Source organism: Hemitrygon akajei, chromosome 21, assembly GCF_048418815.1.
Source record: "Hemitrygon akajei chromosome 21, sHemAka1.3, whole genome shotgun sequence".
In the NCBI taxonomy this organism is placed as follows: Eukaryota; Metazoa; Chordata; class Chondrichthyes; order Myliobatiformes; family Dasyatidae; genus Hemitrygon; species Hemitrygon akajei.
The window spans coordinates 53120603-53140223 of NC_133144.1; the positions used below are offsets into that span (position 1 = coordinate 53120603).

At 44.1% G+C, this 19621-nt stretch overlaps 1 protein-coding gene across 1 annotated transcript in view; it reads left to right on the plus strand.

Annotated features, from left to right (window-relative positions):
* The first annotated feature begins 1157 nt into the window (after positions 1–1157).
* The window catches only part of lrmda (leucine rich melanocyte differentiation associated), a 1051240-nt gene continuing 1032776 nt past the window's right edge, over positions 1158–19621 (plus strand). The window contains exons 1-2 of the mRNA XM_073025431.1: positions 1158–1349; positions 1450–1513. Of these exons, the coding sequence (XP_072881532.1) occupies positions 1321–1349; positions 1450–1513 (93 nt within the window). The 5' untranslated portion in view covers positions 1158–1320. The remainder of the gene's footprint in view (positions 1350–1449; positions 1514–19621) is intronic.

The window sequence follows — 19621 nt, forward strand, 5'->3', positions numbered from 1 at the left end:
TCTTGTGAATGCCACTTACATGATGCTGTGTGTCTGTGATGCTGTTGTAAGTTTCAGTACCAGAATCAGGTTTAATATTACTGGCATATATTGTGAAATTTTTATCTTTGTGGCAGCAGTACAATGTAATACATAATAATACAGAGAAAAAAGCATGAATTACAGTATATGTATATATACATTAAATAGTTAAGTAAGTAGTGCAAAAATAAAAATTAAAAAGTGGTGAGGTAGAATTCATGGGTTCAATGTCCATTCAGAAATCAGATGGCAGGGGGAAAGATTGTTCCTGAATCACTGAGTTTGTGCCTTCAAGCTTCTGTACCTTCTCCCTGATGGTAGCAATGAGAAGAGGGTATGTCCTGGGTGATCGGGGTCCTTAATGATCAATGTCCCCTTTTTGACCCATTTATGCATTGTGCATAAATGTACTTTTATATGATAATAAATTCAACTTTGACTTTGACAATATGTTACGTTCCTTCTAAACCACTTGTTGAACTTGCTGCTAATTGACTGCGATTCATGCTCAGTAACACCCAGAACCCTATGTACTCCATTCATCTGCAGTCTTTCTCCACTTAGATAATAATCTGTCTTTAGATTCCTCCTCCTCTCATAAAACCTGAATTATGAACTAAATTATCTTCCTGTTGCCACTCAATGCTGGCAGCTGCCAGACCCTTGGCCTTAACCACTGGTTACTGGCACCATGACCAATAACTGACTAATCACATGTGGTATACCACCGGGAGACATTAGCATGTGCTGATAACTGACAGTCACATGCTATTTATTATCATTATCTAATAACTACCAATAACGAGTCATACACCATCATTGTTGCAAGCAACAATGGGAGTTAATAACTGCCAGTCACATTCTGTTTACTACCAGGTTGGCACTACAAAAAATTCCTGCTAATCATTCATTTTAACAACAAATTGATAAAGCGATTTAATCACTACTCATCACTTGCTATTTATTACCCGAAGACAATACCACCAGTAAACTGGCACTGTGAATTTCTGGCCAGTCACATTCTCCTCACTACTGGAAGCTGCTATTGCAACTAATCAGCAGTGGTTATGTGGCGACTCAGAGTCAGTCACTACTTCTGAAGCAGGCATAGTGAGGTAATGACATCTATTGATCTCCTGTTTATCTTCAAAAGCTGCAGCCACAAGCTAATACAACCAGTCCTGTGCTACATGCCTCCTGAAGCAACCATTGTAAACTAATGACCACCAGTCCTCTGCTGTTTACCACTTGCAACCAGCATTGTGAGCTAATATTCCTAAGGGTTTTCTTTCTGTTTTGATGATGTCTGTGAAGAGGAAGAATTTCAGGTAGAAAATAGATTCTCTGATATTAAATTGAACCATATTGGTCAGCTGTATTTGAAGTGAAGCCAGCACTGTGAGTTTATAACTTCTGATCACCTTCTAGTTTCCTCCTGCGTTTGTGTTGTGAACTGTTGACCACAGACTGGCCACCATTTGAAGTCAGCAAGGTGAGCTAACCATTGACAATCATGTGTTGTTTCCAACCTGAAGTCTGTACCTCGAGCTCATGACCAACAGACACACGTTCTTGACGAGCTGTAGTCAGTGTTCTGAGTTACTAATCCCCAGTAAAGTGTTGCTTAATGCTTGAACATTGTGAAACAATTTAATAGTCAGGCATGTGCTGTTAGTGATTTCAACTTCTGACACAAACTATAGTCACTAGTCATGTACTGTTTCGAATCAGATTCAGAATTGAAATTGTTTTTTATATTTGTAATTTAGATCACCTTGTAGAGATCTGTTTGCATTTTGACATGAAAGAGTCTTTTTCTGTTGATCAGTGTCAGGAAAAGCCAAATTAAATGCACTGTGATTTAATGTTGTAAAACAATAAAACATGAATACTTCTAAGGGGTGGGGTGAATTCTTTTTATAGGCACTGTAGCCATTTGAATGCAACAGCAGCCACACCCCGGTGCACTGCTTCGACAGCTGCGGTAAACCAGGTGAGGGTACCTGATGATAAGACAGCGACATGCCTGCCCTAGCGTGCAAAGTCGGCTCCAGCAGACTGGGCAGATGAGATCTACAATGAGTTTCAATGGCCAGGAAGGCAGCTCTGCAATGCTTCATGGAGAGTTAAGGGCATGACAAGGCACAGAAGATGTCATGGTCATCCACTGCAAACAAGGACCCCAGTTTGTGATGCTTGCTTGTGCCACTGGACTCGGACTCCTGAGGTCGAGAGAGTGGAACTGCCCCGGTGCAACGGCTTTTCAACTGTAAAAACTCTCCCTCACGGGTTTCCTGGCATCATTCAGTATGATGAAGTACCGCCATGTATTACAGTCACGTCTACCAGGAGAGAGTGAAAATCTCTGCAATGTGAACAGAGAGAGTGCAGAGCAGGCAGACAATAAGGTAGATGGCAATGATGAGGTAAATTGTAAGGACAAGAGTCCATCTTATCGTACATGGGGAATGTTCAGTAGTCTTATATGAGTGGGATAGAAATTGTCCTTGAGTCCGGTGGTATGTTCTTTCAAACATTTGTACCTTCTGCTTGAAGGGAGGGTGAAGAAAAGTGAATGTATGAGGTGGGAGTGGCCTTTGATTATGTTGACTACTTTTCCAAGGCAGAGAATGGCAGGTTTTCATAATGCATTGAGCTGTGTACACAACACTCTGCATTTCCTTGCAGCCTTGGGCAGAGCTCTTGCCACACCAAGTCATGATACAACCAGGTGGGATGCTTTCTGTAGGACATTGATAAAAATCGGTGAGGGTCAGTGCAGACATGCTGAATTTCCTTAATCTCCTGAGGAAGTAGAGGCACTAATGGCCAGACCAGGACAAGCTACTGGTGATATTTGTACCTAGGAACTTGAAAATCTCAAACTCCTTCACCTCAGTAACATTGACGTAGGCAGCAGAATGTTCTTCATGAAGTCAATGACCAGCTCTCCTGTTTTCCTGACATTGAGAGAAAGGTTGATGCCATGACTTTCATCTCCATCTCCATCTCCTTCCTGTACTCTGTCTCATCATTATCTAAGATATGGCCCACTAAGGTGATATCCTCTGCAAACTTGTAGGTGGAGCTAGAGCAGAATCAGGCCTCTTGTGAGTGTACGGGGAGTAAACTAGAGGGCTGAGGAGGCAGCCTTGTGGGGCACCACGTTTGAGGATAATAATGGTGAGGGGTTGCTGCCTCTCCTTACTGATTGTGGTTGGTCAGGGAGTTAAGGATCCAGTCACAAGGGGAGCTGGGGAGTTGCAGGCCCAGGTGTTTGGAAATAAGTTTGCTTGGAACTATGGTATTGAAGGCAGAGTTGTAATCGGTTAATAGTAATTTGACATAGGTGTTTTTGTTATCCAGATGCTCCTGAAATGAGTGAAGGGCAAGGAAGACTGCATTTACCATATGCCTGTTTCAGCAGCAGGCAAATTGCAGTGGGTTGAAGTTGCTTTGGAGGCTGGCAGCACACCAGTCACCTGCTGTTATCGCTGTTAACCACCTGAAGCCCGCTCTGCTTGCTTATAATGGCCCGTCATGTCCTCTTTAGCCATGCAACGGTAGAATAATAATTGTTAGGTTTGCTGTAAACTATCTAAATTATGGTGCAAGCTAATAACTGTGGGCTAATAACTGCCAGTAACATGCTGTTAATCACCAGAGGACAAGATTGAAAGCAAGAATGTAATGGCCACGTGCTGTTTCACAACTGAATCCGGTGCTGAGACATTGTAATTGCAGTCATCTACTGTAAGCCAAGTAAAGGTTACACACCAATGAACGCCAGTTACAGTCACTGACTGGTTAGTACCTGTGGTCTTGCTACGAGTTGATAATTATCAACGACGGCCTGGTCATCACCAGAACACATAACTGCTAGTCAGAAGCTGTTTATTGCCTGAAGCCCTGCTGTACGCTAGTAAACACCGGTCACATGCTGACAACAAGCTAACAACCGCCAGTCACATCTTACACCCAGTGGCCACTTTATTAAGTACCCCCTGTACCTAATAAGGTGGCCACTGAGTGTATGGTCGTGGTCTTCCACTGTAGCCCATCCACTTCACGGTTTGACCTGTTGTGCAATCAGAGATGCTCTTCTGCACATCACTGTTGTAATCCGTGGTTATTTGGGTTACAGTCGTCTTCCTGTCAGCTTGAACTGGTCTGGCCATTCTCCTCTGACCTCTCATTAACGAGGCAATTTCACCCACAGAACTGCTGCTTACTGGATTTTTTTTGGCTTTTGCTCCATTCTCTGTAAACTCTAGAGATTGTTGGGTGTGAAAATCTCAGGAGATCAGCAATTTCTCAGATACTTAAATGACCCTGACAGTCATTCTAAGGTCAAAGTCACTTAGATCCCATTTCTTCCCCATTCTGACATCTAATAATCTCCATTAATGAGTTATTGACCACCAAAAGACAACGAATAATAATAACAAGTCACGTGTTCCATACTGTGGCGGCATGGTAGCCTAGCAGTTAGCCTAATGCTTTACAGCACCAGCAACCTGGGCTCAGTTCCCACTGCTGCCTGTAAGCAGTTTGTACGTTCTCCCTGTGAACATGTGGCTTTCCTCCGAGTGCCCTGGCTTCCCCTTACCTTCCAAAGATGCATAGTTAGGTTTAGTGAGTCGTGGGCATACTACGTTGGTACCAGAAATGTGGTGACATTAGTGGGCTGCCCAACACAGTCCTTGATTATTTGATTTGATGCAAACGACGCATTTCACTTCTAAATATATATAACAAATAAAGCTAATCTGATCTTAAATCTGCAATTGCTAGTTGTTAACTCGTATACAGCAAGCAACATATCTCATGGTTATTAAATTAGATTATGGCATTAATGCTTGATTTGGATGCTAAACAGCATTGCCTGACCTGCTGAATTACTGCAACATTTATTCCTTTTATTCCAGTATTCCAGCCTCTGCACATTTTTGATCTACCCATGATTGGTAGTCAATAGTTTGTATCTTGGCTTCAAATGGTAAACAGCACGACTGCCTGTTATTAGCTCAGTTTGCTGTTTTCACAAGATAAACAGCATGAGACTGGTAGTCATTATCTCACGTGCCAGCTCCAGTTAGTTAGTGATTTGTAAAGTGGCAGTAATTAGTTTCTGGCATAGCTTCAGGTGGTAAACAGAGTGACTGATGGTTATTGGCTTGCAGTGCCATTCTCAGATTGTAAATAGCATGTGACTGGAGGCTATTGGAGCATGTGACTGGAGCGCTTGATGGCTCTGGGCCTGTATTCACAGGAATTCAGACATAACCTAGTTGAAACATTGAAGGGTGAAAGATCTTGATAGAGTGGATATCGAGAGGATGTTTCCTATGGTGGAAGAGTCTAGGACCAGAGGACACAACCTCAAAATAGAAGGGTGTCTTCTTAGAAAGGAGATGAGGAGGAATTTCTTTAGCCAGAGGGTGGTGAATCTGTGAAATTCATTGCCACAGGCGGCTGTGGAGGCCAAGTCATTACGAATATTTAAGGCAGAGGTTGATAGATTCTTGATTGGTCAAGTCATGAAGCGATGTGGGGAGAAGGCAGGAGATTAGGGTTGAGAGGAATAATGAATCAACCATGATGAAATGGCAGAGCAGACCCTATAGGCCAAATGGCCTAATTCTGTTCCTATATCTTATGATGCTATGTTTATGGACTCTAATATCAGGAGGAGGCCAGGAACTGGGGTTGAGGAGGAGAAGAAAAAAGGATCAGCCATGATTGAATGGCGGAGCAGACTCGATGGGCCAGAGGGCCTAATTCTGCTCCTATGTCTTATGGTCTAATAACTGCCATATGCTTCAATGGTTAACAGTACATGACAGGTGGACTTTCAACCTATGGTAAACAGCATGTGGCTTATTACTGTTACCTCAAAGCTCTGGCTACTTGTTTCATGTGACCAGTGTCTGTAGCTCATGCTCGTGTGAGTCCGGAAGTCTGGAAATTGAGCCCTGTTTAGTCATCGCTGGTGCTGTAAAGCGTTGCGATTACCAATACGCTATCTGTCACATGTTATTAACGATTAGAAAAAGTGCACAGCAAGGAAATATGTATTTATTTATTGAGATACAGCATGGAATAGGCCCTTCTGGCCCTTTGAGCTGTGTCACCCAGCAATCTCCCGATTTAATTCCAGCCTGATCGCTGGACAGTTTATTATGACCAATTAACCTACCAATCGGTACGTCTTTAATCTGCGTGAGGAAACTAGAGCAACCGGAGGAAACCCACACAGTCAAGGGGAGAATATACAAACTCTTTAGAGGCAGCGGTGGGAATTGAACCTGGCCTGTACTGTAAAATGTTGTGCTAGCCACTACACGGTCATAATATACACAAGTTGCATGCTGTTTACTGTCTGAAGCCATCACAAAACCACATTGAAGCCTCAGTTTTACCTCCTCCCCAAGATCCACAAGCCTGACTATCCCGGTAGACCCGTAGTTTCGGCCTGCTCCTGCCCAACCAAACTTGTATCTGCCTACCTGGACTCCATTTTGTCACCCATAGTTCAGTCCCTCCCCACCTACATCCGGGACACTTCCCATGCCCTCCGCCTCTTCAATAACTTCCAGTTCCCCAGTCCCGACCGCTTCATTTTCACTATGGATGTCCAATCCTTATACACTTGCATTCCCCAACAAGAAGGCCTCAAAGCCCTCCACTGCTTTCTTGACAATAGATCTCACCAGTTCCCCACCACCACCACCCTCCTCCAGTTGGCAGAACTGGTACTCACACTTAATAACTTCTCTTCCTTCAGACCAAGGGTGTAATATACTGGTACTGCTCCCCAACTTTTTCTTCGCTACATTGACAACTGGATTTGTGCTGCTTCCTGCTCCCATGCTGAGCTCGTCAAATTCATCGACTTTGCCTCTAACTTCCCCCCAGCCCTCAAGTTCACTTGGTCCATCTCGGACACTTCTCTCCCCTTTCTCAATCTCTCGGTCTCCATCTCTGGAGACAGACTGTCCACTGACATCTTCTATAAACCCACTGACTCTCATAACTACCTCAACTATACCTCTTCCCACTCTGACGCATGCAAAAATGCTATTCCCTATTCCCAGTTCTTCCGTCTCTGCCGCATCTGCTCTCAGGATGAGGCTTTCCGTTCCAGGACATCTCAAATGTCCTCTTTCTTTAAGGATTGTGATTTCCCTTCTGCCATCATCAATGATGCCCTCACCCGCATCTCCTCCATTTCTCACACTTCGGCCCTCACCCCATCCTCCCGTCACCACAACAGGGACCATGTCCCTCTTGTCCTCACCTCTCACCCCACCAGCCTCCAGATCCAGCACATTATCCTCCGCAACTTCTGCCACCTTCAACAGGACCCCACCACTAAGCACATCTTTCCCTCTCTACCCCTCTCTGCTTTCCACAGGGATCGTTCCCTCCGGAACTCCCTGGTCCACACATCCCTCCCCACAGATCTCCCACCTGGTACTTATTCCTGCAAGCGTAAGTGCTACACATGTCCCTACACCTCTTCTCTTACCACTATTCAGGGCCCCAAACAGTCCTTCCAGGTGAGGCAACACTTCCCTTGTGAGTCTGTTGGGGTCATCTATTGCATCCGGTGCTCACAGTGCGGCCTCCTCTACATTGGTGAGACCCGACACAGATTGGGGAACCGCTTCGTCGAGCACCTCTGCTCCGTCCGCCACAACAGACAGGATCTCCCAGTTGCCACCCACTTCAACCCTGCTTCACATTCCCATTCGGATATGTCCATACATGGCCTCCTCTACTGTCATGATGAGGCCAAACTCAGGGTGGAGGAGCAACACCTCATATACCATCTGGGTAGTCTCCAGCCCCTTGGTATGAACATCGAATTCTCCAACTTCTGGTAATTCCCTCCCCCTCCCTTCCCACATCCCAGTTTCACCCTGCCTCCTCTTCCAGCTGCCTATCACCTCCCTCATGATTCTTCCTTCTTCTATTACCCGCATAGTGCTTTCCCCTTACATTCCTTCTTCACCTTTTCTGTCTATCCCCTCCCTGCTTCCCCTCCCCCACCCCTTGATCTTTCCCCTTACTGGTTTTTCACCTGGCATCTTCCCCCCCTCCCTCCACCTTCTTTATAGGGCTCCTGCCCCCTCCCTCTTCAGTCCTGATGAAGGGTCTCGGCCCGAAATGTTGACTGTTCGTTTCCACGGATGCTGCCCGACCTGCTGAGTTCATCCAGCGTGTTGTGTGTGTTGCTTTGACCCCAGCAACTGCAGGGTATTTTGTGTTCACAATAACCATCAGTCACATGCTAGTTAGCATCTAAACCTCACACTATAAATAACTCTGAGCTGCTAACCACCACTCAAGTGTGGTTTACTACCTCGGTGTCATGAGCAAATAATTACCAGTCAGTCACTATTTAAGATATGACACTGGTGGTGTTAGCTAATGGCTATTTAATAATTGTTACCTGGGTACTGTTTTATCACCTGAAACCAATAAAACAGTTAAATATTAAATAATGTATTGATTCAAACTTATAATGATATGTTAACCAACTGAAGCCTTCTCAACAAGATAATGAACAGGGCACCCAGTTCAAAGAAGAATCCCAAAAATGTTTCCAGAACTGAATGGATCTGGGCCTGTATTCACTGGAATTCAGAAGAATGAGGGGTGATCTATTTAAATGTTGAAAAGCCTCGACGGAGTGGATGTGGAGAGGTTGTTTCCCATGGTGGGGAAGTCTAGAACCAGAGGACACAACCTCAGAACAGAGGGATGTCCTTTTAGACTGGAGCTGAAGAGGAATTTCTTTAGCTAGACAGTGATGAGTCTATGGAATTCGTTGACACAGGCAGCTGTGGAGGCCACGCTTTATGAATATTTAAGGCAGAGGCTGATAGATTCATGACTGGTCAAGCCATGAAGCGATAAGGGGAGAAAGATGATATGGGGTTGAGAGGAATAACGAATCAGCTATGATGAAATGGCAGAGCAGATTTGATAGGCCAAATGGCCTAATTCTGCTCCTATAAGTTATGGTCTATGGTCTTATGCTCTTTTCTCATTACTACTATTAGGGAGGAGGTACAAGAGCCTGAAAACATAGTCGATGTTTTAGAAACAGCTTCTTCCCCTCTGCCATCAGATTTCTGAACAGACCATGAACCCATGAACACTACCTCACTATGGTACTCTCTTTTTGCATGGCTTATTTTTGTAGATTTCTTACTATAACTTATACTATTTTTACGTATTGCATGATACTGCTGCCGCAAAGCAACACATTTCAGAATATATTTCAGTGATAATAAACCTGATTCTGATGACCACCAAACATGTGCTATTAACCAAACGAAGCTAGTACCATAACCTAATTAACTGCAAGTTATGTGCTGCTAATGATCAGAAGATGATGCTCTGGCTTGTCCCTACCACAAACTAATAATTGCCTGTCTTGTGCTTTTCTTTTTAATTTCCTGGTGCTTCCAGTTAACAATTAACGGTCATGTCCAGTTTATCAACTGAACCAGTAATACAAGTTAATAACTGGCAGTCACCCCCTGCTTACCAGCTCCAGCTCCAAGGAGTGGGGCTCTTTTTGCCGTGGCTGTTGGTGTTCAGTATTGTTCTGTCGAACATTGTGGGCATGCTATGTTACCACTGGAATATGTGGGAATACTTGCCGTCTGTCACAAGCACATCCATAGGTTGTGTTGGTTGTGAGCGCAAATAACCAACACAACTTATCTATGTTTTAATGTACAAGGGAAAATTAAATCTGAACCTGAATCTGAAGCTGAATTTGAGCTTTTACTATGAGCTAATAAACGAGCAGACTCATGCTGTGTACAGCCTGAAGTTTACATTGGGAGATTAAAGCCACCAATAAGATGTTGTTGACATGACGATACTGATGGTTATCATGTTACGTTGGTGCCACAATCCGATAACCATCAGTTGCATCCTCCTTACCATCCTAAATCAGTGATACAAACTAAAAACAACTCCCCCACACCCAGCCCAAAGCATACTACCAGCAGAGCTTGTACTCTAGTTCGTCTGCTTATCAACTGAGAGTTCATAACCATAAGAGCGGAATTAGACCATTCAGCCCATCGAATCTGCTCTACCATTTGATCATGGCTGATTTATTTAACCCCAATCTCTTGCCTTCTCCCCATATTCTTAGATGCCCTTACTAATCAAGAACCTGTCAACCTCCACTTTTAATATACCCACACACAGCTGTCTGTGGCAATGAATTCCACAGATTCACCACCCTCTGGCTAAAGAAATTCCTCCTCATCTCTGCTCTAAAGAGATATCCTCATATTCTGAAGCTGTGCCTTTGAGTCCTACACCCCTCCACTATAAGAAATACCTTTTCCATGTCCACTCTGTCTATGCCTTTCAATAATTGATGGGATTGAATGAGATCCATTACCGCTCCCCGCCCCACCTCCCAATTCATCATAACTGCAACGAATACAGGCCCAGAGCCATCAAACACTCCTCATATGTTAACCTTTTCATTCTCAGTATCATTTTTGTGCACCACCATCTAATGCAGTATACCACATGAAGGTGGAAAGATGAGCTTATAGATGCAAGTCGTATACTGTTTACCACCTTAAGCTAAAGCCACAGGCTGGTCACCTGTCATTTAACAACTAAAACCAGCAATGTTAACTGACAATCATCATTTGGGATCTGTTTCCCACCTGAAGCTATGCCTCCAGCTAATGACTACCAGCCGCACACTACTTACCAGCTAGAGCCCACACTGAGAGCTATAAGCTATTTGTCATCTGCCTGAAGTCAGACCCCAAGTTAATAGCTGCTAATCATTTGTTGCTTACCACTTAAAATCGATGACATGGCCTAATAACCACTAGTTATGTGTTGGTTACCACCTAAAGTGGTACTCCATGTTAATAAACACCAGTTGCATGACATTTATCAGTGCAAACTAAAATTAAACACACTAGTTTTAACAGTGCCAAAGTTCAATATTCAAAGTAAATGTATTTACTCAATAATAAGTATACCATTTTCAAAGCCATTGTGGGGGTGACCTCCCAGGGAAATGCCATGGAGACCAGATTACTGGCACTGAACATGGGTCTGTGGTGCAGAGGGAAAGAGGGAGAAGAGGGGAGCAGTAGTGATAGGGGACTCAATAGTCAGAGCAACAAACAGGAGATTCTGTGGATGTGAACGGGACATCCAGATGGTAAGTTGCCTCCCAGGTGCCAGGGTTAGAGATATCTTAGATCACGTCCACAGCATTTTGGAGGGGGAGGGAGAGCAGCCAGATGTCTTGGTACATATTGGTACCAATGACATAGGTCCTGAAGAGAGAATTTAGAGAGCTAGGCAGAAAGCTGAGAAGCAGGACCTCCAGGGTAGTAATTTTGGGATTGCTATCTGAGGGGAGAAACAAGATGATTGGCAGATAAATATGTGACTAAGAAGCTGGTGCACGGGGTAGGGCTTCAGATTCTTGGATCATTGGGATCTCATCTGAGGGAGGTATGACCTGTACAAAAGTGACGGATTACCCCTGAATATGAGGGGAGGGGGGAACCAATATTCTTGCAGGCAGGTTTGTTAGGGCTGTTGGGGATGGTTTAAACTAATTTGGCAGGGAGTTGGGAACCGGAGTGAAGGGACTCGGGATAGGACGGATGGTAAAAAGCAAAGATAGCATGCAATCAGACTGTCAGGAAGGGCAGACAGATGATAGAACAAGATTGCAGGGTGAGTATCAGTGCACTGCGGATGCAAAATCAAAAAGGTTAGCAAATACAGTAATCAACACGATATAATTCAATGCACGGAGAGTAAGAAATAAGGTGAATGATCTTGTTGCACTATTGCAGATTGTTAGGTATGATGTTGTGGTCATCATGGCTGAAAGATGGTGATAGTTGGGAGTTGAATGTCCAAAGTTACACATTATATCGGAGGGTTAGGAAGGTAGACAGAGGGGGTGGTGTGGCTCTGCTGGTAAAGAATGGCATCAAAACAGTAGAAAGATGTAACATAGGATCGGAAGATGTTGAATCCTTAAGAGCTGAGTTAAGAAACTACAAGGGTAAAAGGACCCTGATGGCACTTATATACAGGTCTTCCAACAGTACCTGGGATGTAAACTACATATTGCAACAGGAAATAGAAGAGGCATGTCAAGAGGGCAATGGTATGATAGTCATGGGAGATTTTACCATGCAGATCGATTGGGAAAATCAGGTAGATAATGGATCTCAAGAGATTGAGCTTGTTTGATGCCTACGAGATGGCCTTTTTAGAGCAATTTGCCGATGAGCTTACTAGGGGATCAGCTAGACTGGATTGGGTATTATCTAATGAACCAGAGGTGATTAGGGAGCTTAGGGAGCAGTGATCACAATATGATTAAGTTCAAATTGAAATTTGATAAGAGAAAGTAGAGTATCACATAGCAGTATTTCAGTGGAGTAAAGGGAATTACAGTTGCATGAGGGATAAGGAGATGGCAGATGAACTAAGTGAGTATGTTGCATCAGTCTTCACTATGGAAGATACTAACAGTATGCCAGACATTGAAGGAAGATACGTGAGTGTAGTTACTATTACAAGGGAGAAGGTACTCAAAAAGCTGAAAGACCTAAGGGTACATGAGTCACCCGGGCCAGATGAACTGCACACTAGAGTTCTGAAAGAGGTAGTGGTGGAGACTATGGAGGCATTAGTAATGATCTTTCAGAAATTATTGGAATCTGGCATGGTGCCAGAGGACTGGAAAATTGCAAATGTCACTCCATTCTTTAAGAAAGGAGGAAGGCAGCAGAAGGGAAATTATAGACCAGTTAGCATGACCTGAGTGGTTGGAAAAATGTTAAGAGTCAATTGATAAGGATGAGGTTATGGAGTATTTGATGACACAGGATAAGACAGGACAAAGTTAGCATGGTTTCCTTAAGAGAAAATCTTGCCTGATGTACCTGGTGGAATTCTTTGAGGAGATTACCTGTAGGATAGATAAAGGGGATGTAGTGGATATTGTATATTTGGACTTTCAGAAGGCCTTTGACAGCACGCCACACATGAGGTTACTTACCAAGTTAAGAGCCCATGACATTACAGCAAAGTTACTGGCATGGTTAGAGCATTGGCTGATAGGTAGGAGGCAGTGAGTGAGAATAAAAGGATCCTTTTTTGGTTGGCTGCCAGTGACTAGTGGTCTTCCACAGGGCTTGGTGCTGGGACCGCTTCTTTTTATGTTGTGTATCACTGATTTAGATGATGGAATAGATAGCTTTGTTGCCAGATTAGCAGATGTTACAAAGATTGATGGAAGGGCAGGTAGTGTTGAGGAAACAGATAGGCTGCAGAAAGCCTTAGATAGATTAGGAGAATTGGCAAGAAAATGGCAAATGAAACACAATGTTGGAAAATGCATAGTCATGCACTTTGGTAGCAGAAATTAATGTGCAGACTACTTAATAAATGGGAAGAAATTCCAAAAATATGAGATGCCCAAGGGACTTGGGAGTCCTTGAGCAGAATAACCTAAAGGTTAACTTGTAGATTGAATTAGTGGTGAGGAAGGGATTCATTTCAAGAAGTCTAGAATACTAGAGTAGGGATGTGAAGCTGAGGCTTCATAAGGCACTGGTGAGACCTTGAGTATTGTGAACGGTTTCGGGCTCCTCATCTAAAAAAAGATGAGCTGGCATTGGAGGGGATTCAGAGTAGGTCCACAAGGATGATTCCGGGAATGTACGGGTTATCATATGAGGTACATTCGATGGCTCTGGATCTGTACTCACTGGAATATAGAAGGATGAGGGAGGATCTCATTGAAACCTTTTGAATATTGAAAGGCCTAGTCAGAGTAGATGTGGAAAGGATGTTTCCCAATGTTGGAAAGACTAGGACCAGAGGGCATAGCCTCAGGATAGAGCGGTGTCCGTTTAAAACAGAGATGTGGAGTAATTTCTTCACCAGAGGGTGGTGAACTTGTGGAATTTGTTACTACAGGCAGCTGTGGAGGCGACGTCGGTGGGTGTATTTAAGGCAGAAATTGATAGGTTTTTGATTGGACATGGCATAAAAGGTTATGGGGAGAAGACCAGGGAGTGGGGCTGAGGTGGGGAGAAATGGATCAGCCATGATTGAATGGCAGAGCAGAGTTGATGGGCCAGTTGGTCTAATTCTGCTCCTACGTCTTAAGGTCTAATGGCCTTTTTATCAAATTACATACTGTATATTTCACCATATACAACCCTGAGATTAATTTTCTTGCAGGAATTCACAGTAAATATAAGAAACATAATAGAATCAATGAAAGACCACACCCAACAGGATGGATAAACAATGAATTTGCAAAAGACAATGAACTATGCAAATGCAAAAAGAAAAAATATATATAAATAAATAAGCAATAAATATTGAGAACATGAGACAGAAAGTCCTTGAAAGTGAGTCCATAGATTGTGGGGACAGTTCAAGGATCGGGGCGAGTGAAGTTATCCCCTCTAGTTCAAGAGTCTAATATTGAGGGGTAATAACTATTCCTGAACTGGGTGGTGTGGGTCCTGAGGCCCCTATACCTTCTACCTGATGACAGCAGCGAGAAGAGAACATGGCCTGGGTGATGAGTCCTCGATGATGGACACCGCTTTCATGTGACAGCACTCCATGTAGATGTGCCCAATGGTGGAGAGGGATTTACCTGATGGACTGGGCCATATCCACTACCTTTTGTACCAAGAACTAATAGCCACCAGTTCCATACAGTTTACCAGTTGAAGCTTATGCTCAGAGATAAAATGGGGTCTCATTTTGTTTATCAATTGAATTCAGCACAGAGAGATAATAACCAAAAGCCACATGCTGTTCCCCTCCCCAATAAGCCAGCAATGCCAGCTAGTAACCACTAGTCACCTGCCATTTACCATCTGAAGCTTAACAACTGAAGCTGATACTGTGATCGAATAACCATCAATTACCTGCTGCCTACTAGTCGAAGCCCACACCATAAGCTAATCGCCACTGGTTGCGTGCTGTGTAACATCTGAATCCAGGCCGAGACCAAATAAATATCAGTCATGTGCTGCTTAAACCTCAGGCTGTGCTGTGAGCTAATACCCATCTGTCATGTGCTGTTTGCAACCTGAAGCCATGCAGGGAGCTAATATCTGCTTGTCGTGTGTTGTTAACCACCTGAACCTATGCTGCAAGATAATAATAACCAGTCACGCTTGGTTTACCACCTGCCGATTGCACTGGGAGTGAATAACCATGAAATAATAACTACCAGTGGCCCGCTGCTTACTACCTGAAGGTGGCGCCAAGAGCTAGTAACCACTGGTAACCCATTTACTATCTGAAGCTGGTGTGGTTTTACCAGCGGATACTGTTACAATGAGTTAACAACATCCTCTCCTGTGCTGCTTAGCAACTGAAGCTGATGCTGCAGTCTCATAACTAGCAGTCACATGCTGTTTACCAGCTGAAGCCCGCGCCATCATCTGGTAAAGATTTAGAGAGGTTAGCTTTATTTGACATATGCACAACGAAATAGCAAGACATGCAATGAAATGTGCCATTTGCAGCAAATCAGCAAGGATGTGCTGAGGTCAGCCAGCAAGTGTCAACACGATTCTGTTGCCAACGGTGCGTGCCCGCAACTCACTAACCCTAACCGTTTGGAACTTGGGAGGAACCTGGAGCACCTGGAGGAAACACACGCAGCTACGAGGAGAACGTACAAACTCCTTACAGACAGAGCTTGGAATTTAACCCTGATCCGTGATCGTTGGCTGGTGATGTGAAGTGACTACCCTGACCACCAAGTATATAGTACTTAGCATCTGAAAACGGTGCTGCAAGCTAATGAAGTCATATAGTGTTTAACATCCAAAGTTGGAAAACAAACTAACAACCTGTCTGTTACCTGCCCATCATTGATGTGATGAAATGGGATGGCTTGCAAAGCAAAATCTTCCACTGCGCCTCAGTACATGTGACACCAATAAACCAATTTACAGTTCACTGCAAAGTGCTTTAAATGCACTGAAAGGATAAGCAAACTACTACCAGTGTCCTCTCCCAGGACACCTTCCCCAGCACTGAGGCTTTAATTACACACAGTGCGTGGTTTTGGCCTGACCACAGTACTTGTATGCCTGACATCAGACTCACGACACAGGTTGTTTTCCAGTCTCTGTCAAAGGGAGGAATTACCAAATCAGCATTGGAAAAGATGCAAGATGTGCTCAAACCTGCTGGGCAGCCTCCAACCAAATGGCATGAACAAATTTTCAGTAATTTATCCCCCTCTCTTTATCCATCACCCATTCTGGCTCCCTTTTTACCCCTTCTCCAAACCTGCCCATCATCTCCCTTTGGTCCCCTCCTCCTTTGCTTTCTCTCATGGTCCACTCTCCTCTCCTATTAAATTCCTTCTATTTCAGTGGTTTACCTCTTCTACCTATCACCTCTCCCACTTCTTACTTCATCCCCCTCCCCCACCAACCCATCTTTCCCCCTCACTTATCTCACCTATCACCTGCCAGCTTGTAACCCCTCACCTCCCCCACCACCTTATTCTGGTTTCTTCCCTCTTACTTTCAAGTCCTGATGAAGGGTCTCAGCATGAAACGTGGACTGTTTATTCTTCTCCGTAGATGCTGCCTGACCTGCTGAGTTCCCCCACCACTTTTTGTGTGATGCTCTGGATTTCCAGCAGATCTGGAATCTCTTGTGCTTAAGATGTACTCAAAATCTACTTCTCACTGAAAAAAAACTATACTCGCTCTTGGGATCCCCAGATTGGTGACTGCAGTATAGTGCAATACATAAAGTAAATGAAATATATACATAAAAGATCAATAAGTAGCTCAAAAAGAGTGTAAAAAGGGTGAGGTTTCATTGTCCATTCAGAAATCTCATGGTGGAAGGCAAGATAGTGAGCTTGTGTCTTCATGCTCCTGTACCTCCTTTCTGATGACAGTAATGAGAAGAGGGCATGTTCTAGGTGGTGGGGGTCCTTAATACTGGTTGGCATCTTTTTGAGGCATCAGAATGAAGCCAGGAATTTGGGGTTGTAGAGAGACAGATTGAGTGCCATCAGAGGCCTGACATAAAAAGTGGAAAATGTATCCAAGCCAAAACTACAGTCTTGGGGTGAAACAGGCCTCTGTGTAGGGAACATCTTTCACCTCCTGCCCCATCTATAACAGAGCTGCAGTCCCTCTCGTTGACCTCAGCTGTGCCGAAGGATCCACATACAGGAGTGGAACCAAGTCATCCTCCTTCCTATGGGACTTTCCAAGAAGAAGGACCGACTGAACCTGGTATTTAACTCCTGAGGGCTGAGCCTAGGGGATAGATACCCAATGGTCACGTGATGTCCATCGCCAGGTGGTGCGTCGCAAGCTGATACCCGCCGCAACCGATCCCCGTCGGTCACGTGATACTCATCGGTCACGTGGTACTCACCGGTTACGTGATACTCGCGCTTGGTCCCACGCCAACCGTGCTGGCTAGCCGATGGACGAGTATCACCTCAGCTTTAACTCAACTGATTTAATCACTTCCAGACAATGCTCAACATAAAATCAGTCACGAGCTAAAGCCAAGATAACACTGAAAGCCTCAACGTAGCTTAAAATGAGTAAACCGAACAACTCAGATTTAGCTTCCTAAAGTGGAGACATTGGCTGCAACTTGGCAGTCAGCGTTTCTAACCGCACGGGTGCATCGTCCAAATGTTGCAAAATGTGCATTGTCTTTGTAGAGTCAAACTGTTGCAGCTGACTCAGCAACGACATCTATGGAGGTGTCTTGCGATTGCCGAGGGGAATGCAGTGGAAAGCAGGTCCAAACTCTTGCTGCGGTTAAAAGATCCCAGTATAACTGCAGATGCTCGCCGGTGAATTGACAGTGGGGGAGGGATGATGCGTTTTCCGGATTTAAATCAATAAGCATGTGTTTCATGTCAATATTTCGTTGGTTTGATTCATTGAAACCTGCTAGTTAATGGTCCCAGAGAAGAGAATTGTCGCATGGAAATGTTGCTTCATATAATTAATGGTTCAGATTTAAGTCTCTGTTCATCTTGATGCTCTTCCAGCGGAGAAAAAGAAATTCCTGTCAAAGATTCGAGTGAAGCCTTAATGCGCCTGCAAATGTGTAGGTTGGTGGGAGAGAAATCATTGCCTTCTTGTATATCTTCCAAAGCAAACAAAAGAAATCTTCCTATGAAATATAATCTACCCTTGACAACACGTCGCTGTGCCTGTATTTACTGAACTCAACCTCCACATTTCAGTTCAAGATTTGACATTTACATTTATGTTGTATTCAAAATCATTTTTAATAAATTGAGTAGAAAGGGTGTGTCTAATACAATCACTCAAACCTGATTCTAATTGCGATATTGACAATTACAAAGTCCAAAAATATGGCTCACTCTAGTTGCCCAGATTAAGCATATAATATAAATTGTGGATTAAATATGTTTACGCCAATTACTTTGGTTGTTTTTCCTTCGCGCTGCTTGCAACTGAACTGGTTAACATTTAAAATGTAACGATTAATTATTATTTACAGAAGAGTAACCCTTCTTTAGTGGAAAGTCGGCGTGAGACTGGAAATAGAGAGAATAGGTTGAGTTGCCTGTAAATTTTGGGGCCGTCAAATGCATTCATTAACACTTTGTCAAAAAAAACCCCGCACGCACTCCATCCGACATGAATTAAACCAAAAACATGTAAATTCATTCAAATGAGTGGGTTTCTTCCTGGGAAACAGTTGTCCGTCTTCTTCGCATTGATGTTCCTTTAACAGTGAGATATATACCACACCAAAGCAGCCTTAGAGGGGCGGAACGGCCCTCTGATTTGGGCGGCTTTACATTCACCTTAGTACTGGAGGATTTTTGCACGAGACCTTCTGGACATTGCTAGCAGCCCCGTAAATTTCCACCTGAACGGTCACTGGACACAAGATGAAAGTTGACTCCTCAGAATTCTACCCATCGAGCGGGGGCTGAGTCCAGCCAGGGCGGGCCGGTGCTCTGCAAGGCGTCCACCTGCCGAAAGATGGGAGGAAGCAATGGGCGCGACCAACCCTCTCTTTCCGTGCACTCCTCCTCACTCTGACGGATGTGAGGAGGTCAATATCTCGGGGATGGCCAGTTGAATGCTTGGCTCTGTGCTGCCGAGACTCTGCAGGCTGCCTTTTGATGTGATTTGCCCTTCTGCTTGTTGTCTCTTTTTGAGGCAGGTCTGGTCTTTGATCGGTTCGGTGCGGGTGACGGCGGCCATCGGCTGCTGTCAACTTGCAGAACCATCGACACTGACGGCCCATACCGAGGAAGAGACGCAGAAATCGCGGGCACTCACTGTTTTAACACTTTTGCTATTTATAAGCGTCAACCTCAAAATAAGACGCAATGTTTAGAGCCTTAATAATCTCATCTTTAAACGGATCGATGAACAATGCAAGATCTCGCTTTAGAATTATTTTCGGAATAATTAATACATCAAGTTGTTCTCGAAAAAAAACCATACTTAAATAGTTTCAGCATCAAACTAAACCACGTGAAAGGTTA